The sequence below is a fragment of the Danio rerio genome, chromosome 5, assembly GCF_049306965.1.
Source record: "Danio rerio strain Tuebingen ecotype United States chromosome 5, GRCz12tu, whole genome shotgun sequence".
Classification (NCBI taxonomy): Eukaryota; Metazoa; Chordata; class Actinopteri; order Cypriniformes; family Danionidae; genus Danio; species Danio rerio.
In genome coordinates, this window is record NC_133180.1 from 9,941,628 (window position 1) to 9,952,500 (window position 10,873).

The following is a 10,873-nucleotide window of genomic DNA, read 5'->3' on the forward strand; positions in this document are numbered from 1 at the left end:
TATATTAAGATACTGTAAGCGGTTGCAAACTATTTATATGGGCTGAATTTAAACATTCAATTTAGTCATGTTCAACTTAATTTGTTTGATTAAATTCAGTAGCAAAAGATTCAAAGTAAATCGGCACACTGCCACTTTAGCTCTCAAAAAAAAATTTAATTTGTCAAAATTACAAAATCACTACGTTTCGACCGACATGGTCTTCATCAGGTAAAGCGTTGCAAATGGAAGTCCTCCAGAAATAGTCAAACAGCTCTACACAGCACCTGCAGTCAATTATCACAATCAGCTAACAAGCCGGTAAACAGGAACATTTGCATACAATAATATACATCTAAACAATGTGAAAAACATGCATACCATTACAAACAGACATTTAAAATACAAATACAAATTCTCACTATAGAATTCCTCGGAGACAGTATTCTATGGGCTAAATAGATATAGCGCATCACACTTGCACAAAATCACATCAAACAAACACAAGGCCAGTAGACCTAGGGGCAAAAAACATTTTGTACATATTTAGTACACAACAATTCATTCATTCATTTTCTTGTCAGCTTAGTCCCTTTACCAATCCGGGGTCGCCACAACAGAATGAACCGCCAACTAATCCAGCAAGTCTCTACGCAGCGGATGCCCTTCCAGCCGCAACCCATCTCTGGGAAAAGTATGCAACAATATAGAATGCAAATACACTTACAAAAAGTGTTTTAAATCAAAATCTAAATTCAAACCTCTCGGGGATAAAGTGTTTAGTGTGTAAATGTAAAACGCTTCCCTCTGTAATAAAAGTCAGCCCATGTAAATTGTTTGTAACCACTTACCTTAATAAAAAATTGAGCAAATCTAATGCATTTTTTTAATTCAGTGGCATCGCCAATGATGGCAGCTGCAATTTTTAGAGCTTTTTAAAAATAATTTCATCCTGACTGACAAGACATTTGTCATGGAGCAGATTTGTATCCATAACTGAGTTTAAAACCACTTACATTTCTAAGATTGTGTCCAGATTCTTGCATGCATTGTTGTCACGTCTCAACAAATGTTCAGTTTTTGAAGCGTACGGCGTAGTTTTACCATCACGAGTGGGGCATGCAAGAGTTTTTCATTCAGAAATGTAATAAAATGCAGCATTGTTTTTCTGTACAGCTCTATGATCTCTTCATAAGACCACGATGGTGTGTTTTTTTGTACATTTGAATAAAAGCAGTGCATATGTTCACGGCAGCGTTCATTGCTCGTGTTTTTTATAATCGCAGTCACATGTCTGGCACAATCAGGTACAGGAAGTGGTTTCTCATGTCAGCGGTTTCTGGATGGGTGTGTGTTTTGGGAGGAGTTGGTGTGTGTTTGTGTGTGTGCGCCTTGTACTCCTCACGTTGTGGAAACCAAAATGAAGAGTTCAGATGCAAAAACCTCTAAGTTCAATTCAATTCATGTTTATTTGTATTGCGCTTTCACAATGTAGGTCAAAGCGGCTTCACATGGAAGATTATAGTAGATTGAAACCGTGTCAGTTCAGTTTTCAGACTTGTAGTTCAGTTTAGTTCAGTTCAGTGTGGTTTAATATTCACTGCTGAAAGTCCAAACTCTGAAGAGCAAATCCATCAATGCGCAGCTGCACAAGTCTCAAACCAAGCAAGCCAGTGGCGACAGCAGCGAGAAACAAAACTTCACCAATTGAATAAGAGAAGGAAAAAAAAAAACTGAAGAGAAACCAGCCTCAGTTGGGCACAACCATTTCTCCTCTTGCCAAACTTTTTGTGCAGAGCTGCAGCCTAGGTGCCGGAGGCTGGAGAATGCTGGACATCCATCGTGGAGAAGCTGCAGGTGTGAGTAGGTCACCAGCGAGTGATCAGGCTGGACCACGAGATCAATGCGGAGACTCTTCTGGCACAAATTGCTCATTTTGGATGAAAATTTCAGATGACATTTAGAGGTTTTTGCATCTGAACTCTTCAAATACTCCAGGATTGGCCAGCCCAGTCACCAGATATGAACATTATTGAGCATGTCTGGGGTAAGATGAAGGAGGAGGCATTGAAGATGAATCCAAAGAATCTTGATAAACTCTGGGAGTCCTGCAAGAACACTTTCTTTGCCATTCCAGATGACTTCATTAATCAGTGATTTGAGTCATTGCAGAGATGTGTGGATGCAGTCCTCCAAGATCATGATGGAGTCAGACACAATATTCATTCTGATTCCACTGCAGCATGACTTTATATTCTATACTGGACATTATTTCTGTTAAGTGACTAGACTTTTGTCTCAGCAAAGTCAGAGCTTACTGTCTTAATTAAATAATTAAAAATCAACTCATGATCATATTTTTGGTAAAATAAGCGTAATCTACAGGCCTTCGCCTTTCACATAAGCCATTTCTGATATCAAATGCTCAACTAGAAGTCAAGTTATTATTAGCTGTTCCTTAAACTAGGATAGGTTACAAGACTTTTGCCAGGGAGTGTATTCCCTCAAGTATAGCAATACCAGTAATTCACCATATTGACCTTATGGGGATCTTTTTTGGTCCCTATGAAGAAAACGGCTCATAAATCATGAAGTATAAAAAAAATCAAATGCAGATTGTTTCTGTTTTGGGTTGTGTTTGTATGGAAACCCGTTCCCTCCACTGAATTAAAAATAAATAATAAAATAAAAATGTATAAAGTCAGAATTATGAGTTATAAAGTTGCAATTCGGAGTTATAAAGTCAGTTATATGTTGTGATTATGGGCTAATGGGCTTGCGTCTTTAACACTTATTGTCAGTCGCCATAATGGGAAACTCAGAATAAAACTCATAATTCTGATTTTAAAACTCGAAATTCAGATTTTATGACTCGGAATTCTGACCTTAAAACTCGAAATTCTGACTTTATAACTCGAAATTCTGACCTTATGACTCGGAATTCTGACTATAACTCGGAATTCTGATTTTATAACTCGGAATTCTGACTTTATGACTCGGAATTCTGATTTTATAACTCGGAATTCTGACTTTAAAACTCGAAATTCTGACTTTATGACTCGGAATTCTGACTTTAAAACTCAAAATTCTGACTGTATAACTCGGAATTCTGATTTTATAACTCGGAATTCTGACTTTATGACTCGGAATTCTGACTTTATAACGCAATTCTGATTTTATAACTCGCAATTCTGACTTTATAACTTGCGATCCTGATTTTATAACTTGCATTTCTGACTTTATAACTAGGAATTCTGACTTTATAACTTGCTATTCTGATTTTATAACTCGGAATTCTGACTTCATGACTCTTAATTCTGACTTTACAACTCAGAATTCTGACTTTACAACTCACAATTCTGACGTTTTAACTTGCAATTCTGACTTTATAACTCGCAATTTTGATTTTAACTCGCATTTTTGACTTAATACCTCACAATTCTGACTTTAAAACTTGCAATTGTGACTTTATAACTTGCAAATTCAGAATTTATAAATCGCATTTCTGACTTTATAACTCGGAATTCTGACTATAACTCGAAATTGTGACTTTATAACTCGCAATTCGGACTTTATAACTTGCAATTCTGACTTTATAACTTGCTATTCTGATTTTAAAACTCGGAATTCTGACTTTATAACTCAGAATTCTGACTTTATAACTCGGAATTCTGATTTTATAACTCGGAATTCTGACTTTAAAACTCGAAATTCTGACTTTATGACTCGGAATTCTGACTTTAAAACTCAAAATTCTGACTGTATAACTCGGAATTCTGATTTTATAACTCGGAATTCTAACTTTATGACTCGGAATTCTGACTTTAAAACTCGAAATTCTGATTTTATAACTCGGAATTCTGACTTTATGACTCGGAATTCTGACTTTATGACTCGGAATTCTGACTTTATGACTCGGAATTCTGACTTTAAAACTCGAAATTCTGATTTTAAAACTCAGAATTCTGACTTTATAACTCGGAATTCTGACTTTATAACGCAATTCTGATTTTATAACTCGCAATTCTGACTTTATAACTTGCGATCCTGATTTTATAACTTGCATTTCTAACTTTATAACTAGGAATTCTGACTTTATAACTTGCTATTCTGATTTTATAACTCGGAATTCTGACTTCATGACTCTTAATTCTGACTTTACAACTCAGAATTCTGACTTTACAACTCACAATTCTGACGTTTTAACTTGCAATTCTGACTTTATAACTAGGAATTTTGACTTTATAACGCAATTCTGACTTTATAACTCGCAATTTTGATTTTAACTCGCATTTTTGACTTAATACCTCACAATTCTGACTTTAAAACTTGCAATTGTGACTTTATAACTTGCAAATTCAGAATTTATAAATCGCATTTCTGACTTTATAACTCGGAATTCTGACTATAACTCGAAATTGTGACTTTATAACTCGCAATTCGGACTTTATAACTTGCAATTCTGACTTTATAACTCAGAATTCTGACTTTATAACTCGGAATTCTGATTTTATAACTCGGAATTCTGACTTTATGACTCGGAATTCTGACTTTAAAACTCGAAATTCTGATTTTATAACTCGGAATTCTGACTTTATGACTCGGAATTCTGACTTTATGACTCGGAATTCTGATTTTAAAACTCAGAATTCTGACTTTATAACTCGGAATTCTGACTTTATAACGCAATTCTGATTTTATAACTCGCAATTCTGACTATAACTTGCGATCCTGATTTTATAACTTGCATTTCTGACTTTATAACTAGGAATTCTGACTTTATAACTTACTATTCTGATTTTATAACTCGGAATTCTGACTTCATGACTCTTAATTCTGACTTTACAACTCAGAATTCTGACTTTACAACTCAGAATTCTGACTTAATACCTCACAATTCTGACGTTTTAACTTGCAATTCTGACTTTATAACTAGGAATTTTGACTTTATAACGCAATTCTGACTTTATAACTCGCAATTTTGATTTTAACTCGCATTTCTGACTTAATACCTCACAATTCTGACTTTAAAACTTGCAAATTCAGAATTTATAAATCGCATTTCTGACTTTATAACTCCGAATTCTGACTATAACTCGAAATTGTGACTTTATAACTCGCAATTCGGACTTTATAACTTGCAATTCTGACTTTATAACTTGCTATTCTGATTTTAAAACTCAGAATTTTGACCATATAACTCAGAATTCTGACTTTATAACTCAGAATTCTGAATTTATAACTTTGAACTCTGACTTTACAACTCAGAACTCTGAGTTTATAACTCAGAATTGCAACTTAATAACTCGCATAAAGTTCTGACTTTATAATATTTTTTGCCCTGTTAAATAATTTATTTTTATTATTCAGCTGTGGGAACGGGCTTCCATAGGTTTGGGTGTAGAAACAGTTTGTATTGTTGTATAATATGACAATAAACATAAAGGCGGCAGCAAAGCTCCAAAAATATGAATTTACACTATAAAAATGCCAAACTATTCTTTCATCTTGTCCCAACACAAATCAATTAGGTTAACTTTGTTGTTTTTACAAATTTTAAGTAGCTTGAACATAAAACAATTAGGTTGTCCCCACAAAAATCAAGAATTGTGTTGATTCAGCTAATTTTAAATAAGTAGTTTGAACAAGCAGCAAAATTGCTATTATATAAACTTTAAAAAGCTATCATGTGTGACGTTTCGAGCGCGCCACCTCCTCATGAGTATAAACATTACGTTTATGGGAAGTCCCCATAAAAATAGCTGTGTGTGTGTTTGAGGGGTGTGTGCAGGGGTGATAGAGCAGAAAACTCTTATCTTTCATTGCCAAACTGCATCAGCTCGTCATACACTATAGAGTTGGCACTGGATCTGTTGTGAATTTGTACTCCATTTATAATGATCTCATGAAGAATATGATGGTATTGTTGTTCTTATGAAGTGTAACTGTAATATGACATTCATATGAAGAGATCTTAATTTTGTTTTATTAAAAGGAGGTGTTTTGGAGCAATGGAAATATGTAGAGGAATTCCGGCTGACAAGGTAAGACAATGAATTTAATCTTCAAGTCAACACTGATAAAAAATAAATAAAAAATCCTGGGTTGTTTAAATTTGACTTTGGGTTAAATATGTACACATTAAATTAGGTAGGTTACATTTAAAATGACATTTTTAACCCTGCTGTTGGGATTACCCATGTTTGACATAGTTTTGTTAAAGGGATAGTTCACCCAATAATGAAAATGACCTCATCATGTGGTTTTAAACCTGTTTGATTTTCTGTTAAAGAAGAAGATATTTTGAAAAATGCTGGCACATATTGCCCTTCATAGAAATAAATGACCATTAAAGTCAATGGGTGCCAGCAACCAGCATTTTTCTATTTATCTTCTTTTGTCTCCTACAGAAGAAAGAGAAACTAATAGGTTTTGAACGAATGAAGGACGAGTAAATTAATTTTCATTTTTGGGTGAACTATCCCTTTAAACAACTGCACATTTTTTGAGTGTGCTGTTATTCGAAGGCTTTTGTTTTTGCACTGATAATACAAATGATTTTTTATAGATCAATTTAGTTTATAGATAGCCCGTCAGTGAAAATTAGAGAAGGGTGTATTCCCCGCAATTGGGCAACTTTCATAAAGAGCAGCCAAAAATAGTGATAGTCAGCGTGTGGTTGTAAGAATGAGCAGCTTCACACAGAGAGACATTTAACTGAATGTGTGTCAGTGATAGTAAATAAACCGCACAGACCGCTTGTGTTTCCTTCAGAAAGAGAAGAGGAGATGAAGAGCTGACCTCAACTAACCATTCAGCACTATCACCACACTTCAGAATGGAGGAGGAGGGTCTGTAAGGGGAAATGAGGAGAAATGCGGAGCAGAGCTGCAGTTTTTTGAGTTCACAGGAACTGAGGGGGAGAAAAACAGAGATGACAGTCGTAAAAGTGGCCTTGTGCTTCCTGATGATCCTAAACATCTTTAAAGGTCAGTATCAAACTACTTGTATTGGCTGTATTATTACCACAAATATTCAAAAATATTGTGTCCTACACATGATGTAATTGTTAAAGTTTTGATTGAGGAAATTGGAAATAATTTTAGAAAAGCATTTGGTTTGTCTTTTGCTTTTTAGATGATAATGTTTTTTTTTCTTCTTCAAAAGTTATTTATTTAACTTATTTATAGAGTTTTATTGAACATCTGCCATATTCATTGATTTATATCTTACTACATTTTTTTAATCAAAAGACTGATTTTGTTTTACAATTATTTGTTATTATTGTGTAATTTTAATTATGATATTAATATTAAACATTTTATTTAAAAAATCTGATTTTAATTTTAAAAACATTATTATTATTATTAATAGAATTCATTCTTAAGTAAATGTTACATAAAATCTAATGGGTATATTAGTTAAATAATATAATAAATTATAAATATCTAAAATAAAAAAATAAAAATGTAACATTTATTTAACTAATAAAATATATATATACACACACGCGCACACACACACATGCACACACACACGTACATATCGATCCTGGTTGTAAGATCATTTGGAAAAGTGGCAGAAGGTTTATTTTTCAGATGAATCATCTGTGAAACTGCATCCCAATCATCACAAATACTGCAGAAGACCTACTGGAACCTGCATGGACTGAAGATTCTCACAGAAATCATTCAAGTTTGGGGAAGGAAAAATCATGGTATCTGCAGAGTGGATGGCAACATCAACAGCCTGAGGTTTCAAGACATTTGTGCTGCCCATTACATTACAAACCACAGGAGAGGGCAAATTCTTCAGCAGGACAGCCCTCCTTCTCATACTTCCACATCAAAATTCCTGAAAGCAAAGAAGGTCAAGTTGCTCCAGGTTTGGCCAGCCCAGTCACCAGACATGAACATTATTGAGCATATCTGGGGTAAGATGAAGGAGGAGGCAAGGAGGAGGAAATCTTGATGAAGATGCAAGAACGCTTTCTTTGCCATTCCATATGTGAGATGACTTTATTAATAAGTGATTTGAGTCATTGCAGAGATGTATGGATGCAGTCCTCCAAGATCATGAGAGTCAGACACAAAATTAACTCTTCTTCCACTATTCCATTTTTTCTGTTAAGTGACAAGACTTTTGTCTAAGCAAAGTCAGATCTTACTGTCCTAATGAAATAATTAAAAATCAAGGCATGATCATATTTTGTTTTGGTCAAATAAGCGTAATCTAGAGGCCTTTGCCTTTCATATAAGCCACTTCTGATAGCAAATGATCAACTAGAAGTCAAGTTATTTGTTTTTCCTAAAACTTGGATAGGCGACAAGACTTTTGTGTCAGGTTGTGAAAAATCTTTCAAATCAATATGTCTACTAAATTATACTAAATATAGTCATTTCTAGTGTACATGTATTCTCAGTTTTAAATGTCAATGCATGTTTTGCTCTTTTCTTCTCAGATATTAGAGTGAATGCAGACATGGTGGATGTTTGTGCCTCTTGTCATCGAAACGCCACCTGTGATGATAAAACTGACGGATCAGGAGGGAAAGTCTGCAACTGCATGTATGGATTTGTCGGCAATGGGAGGACTTATTGCCAAGGTACAATAATTTAGTTTTTCATTTTGGTTAAAGATGACTTTACTTACCCCATTGGCAGATTATTTTGTTTGTTTTAAGGAAAAACTCACTTAATTTTGACACATTATTTCTCCAAACAAGACATTGGGCTCTATTTTGACGGTCCATGCGCAGAGCGCAAAACGCAGGGCGCAAACGCTTTCAGGGCGTGTCAGAACGCATTTTTGCTAATTTAAGGATGGGAAAATCCGCTTTGCGCCATAGCGCATGGTCTAAAAGGGTTGTGTTTATTTTCTTAATGAGTTATAGGTGTGTTTTGAGAATAAACCAATTAGAGTCTCGTCTTCCATTCCCTTTAAGAGCCAGCTGCGTCGCGCCAAGAGCGCATTCGCTATTTACAGGACGCAAAATAAGTCTAAGTGGAAAAACTGAGCATTTCACAAGCAAACAGTTAACAGTTCAGTTTTTTAACAGAAAACAGAGCATCTACTGCGTGAGAATGAGAGATAATGGATCTACTTTCACATTCGCTTTTGGATAGGGAAACCTTTTTCACACAGACATCAATTAGTCTATAAATAATTAATTTTGTTTGTTAAGCGCAAATATTCGTTTCAAAACTTTCTAAATTCAGTTCTAATTTCCAGCAAACGAATAAATGAACAATAATAATGAAGTGTGTTCAAAAACCTGAGTTATATCCTAAAACACATGCAGTGCCCCATATGGTCTAAAACCTGACAGGTGGGCAAATCTAAGCTTGTTTTTAATAAAACAAATATAAATATGGATATAATAAATAATACTGCTAATAATAATAACATTATACAAAAGCAAGTTGTTATGAATGAACTGAAAAAGCCTCCCGAGATGAAGCAGACATAAAAGCAGTGATTTTTCATATTTATGTAGGCTAGAAAATAATGTATTGTAATAATTTAATCCTTTATATTTATATCCTATATCTATTCTTATTATATCCTATATATATCCCTAATATTTAATTTTTTCATATGTAAAGATATTTGCCTATTGCTCTCTTGTGCGTATTAAGCAGTGTGTAAGCGAGGCGCAACTCTGCGCCGGAGTTTAGACCGGGTTTGTTTTGGTCTTATGAAAAATCTATTATAGTTTCTTAAAATAGCAACGTGCCAGCGGTCCGCCTCAGAACGCCTTCCTTTATAGACCAGAACGCCTATGGGCGCACATATGAGCGCTAATGCATTTGCTATTTAAACAGCGTAGCGCAACGCCTCAAAACCACTCTTGCGCCAAGCTGAAACTATCAAAAGACTATTGCGCAGCGCCTTGCGCCCCACTGCGCCGGGTGTATGATGGGGCCCAATGTGTTTTGCTTGTCTAGAACAGGCTTCTCGATTTAAGAATTTGTCGATATTTAGACAAAAAAAAGACAAAATCATTTTTGCAAGTATATACTTTCAAAATCAATCAGCATAAATCTGAAAATGTTTTATTTATTTAATTCATGTATTATTTATAATAGTTTTACAAAGTTCAGAAACAGCAAAAATAAAAACAAAAAGTCTTCAGATTCGGTCATTGCTGATAGGTGTGTTATGACTGCATTTAAAATCTGTATGTAAATTGAGAACCGTGTCATTCCTGTGTTTCAGATAAAGATGAATGTCAGCTGGGTAAAATCTGTGGCGATCACACCAAATGCCACAACACACACGGCAGCTACTTCTGCACCTGTCTCGCAGGGTACAGCCCGTCTAATCAAATGAACACATTCATCCCCAATGATGGGACGTACTGCCATGGTGAGTCGTGTCTCTTCCTTATAGTATTGTTGTTTTTGCATATTGTGTTTCTCCAAGCACGCTGAGATGCTGCCGGATGGGTGTGAATGTGGTGTGGCAAGTGACATATCCTGAATGGCATAATTCACTAGCAAGTTCTTTGAATTTTATTGCGCAACGGTTTCTAACGGGAGTTGCTTCAACTGGAAAGTGTCAAAACAATGTGGAGGACATGCAGTTCTCCTGGTTTGAACAATAAAGAATGAGTCTAAATTGACTGTAAGGCACAAGGAAAGGATCATTTTTAACTCTTTGCATGTCAGAAAAAAAAACCCCATCCTGATCATCATACTGAGTATAGATGGTTATTAGTTGTAATGATATATCCTATATTTACTGTATAGGCTACATTTAATGCAGCTAAAATCCTGCACATATAAAAAACAATTAGAGAAGGCATTCATTTAAAAAAAATATTTATAATCTTTTGTCTATTAAATATTGTATAATATAGTTTAAATAATGTCTATATGGGCATTTCTAAAGT

At 34.7% G+C, this 10,873-nt stretch overlaps 1 protein-coding gene across 20 annotated transcripts in view; it reads left to right on the top strand.

Moving 5' to 3' along the window:
* The first annotated feature begins 5,803 nt into the window (after window positions 1-5,803).
* The window catches only part of susd1 (sushi domain containing 1), a 37,418-nt gene continuing 32,348 nt past the window's right edge, over window positions 5,804-10,873 (top strand). For 11 of the 20 annotated variants that reach the window (XR_012406692.1, XR_002458832.3, XR_012406690.1 and 8 more), the window contains exons 1-4: window positions 5,804-6,023; window positions 6,754-6,968; window positions 8,441-8,584; window positions 10,198-10,347. Coding sequence is in view for 9 of the 20 variants with exons in the window: in XM_073951947.1 (XP_073808048.1) it covers window positions 6,845-6,968; window positions 8,441-8,584; window positions 10,198-10,347 (418 nt within the window). In the remaining 11 variants the exon portion in view is untranslated. The remainder of the gene's footprint in view (window positions 6,024-6,753; window positions 6,969-8,440; window positions 8,585-10,197; window positions 10,348-10,873) is intronic. The other 9 variants (XR_012406685.1, XR_012406693.1, XR_012406688.1 and 6 more) reach the window with 1 other exon arrangement.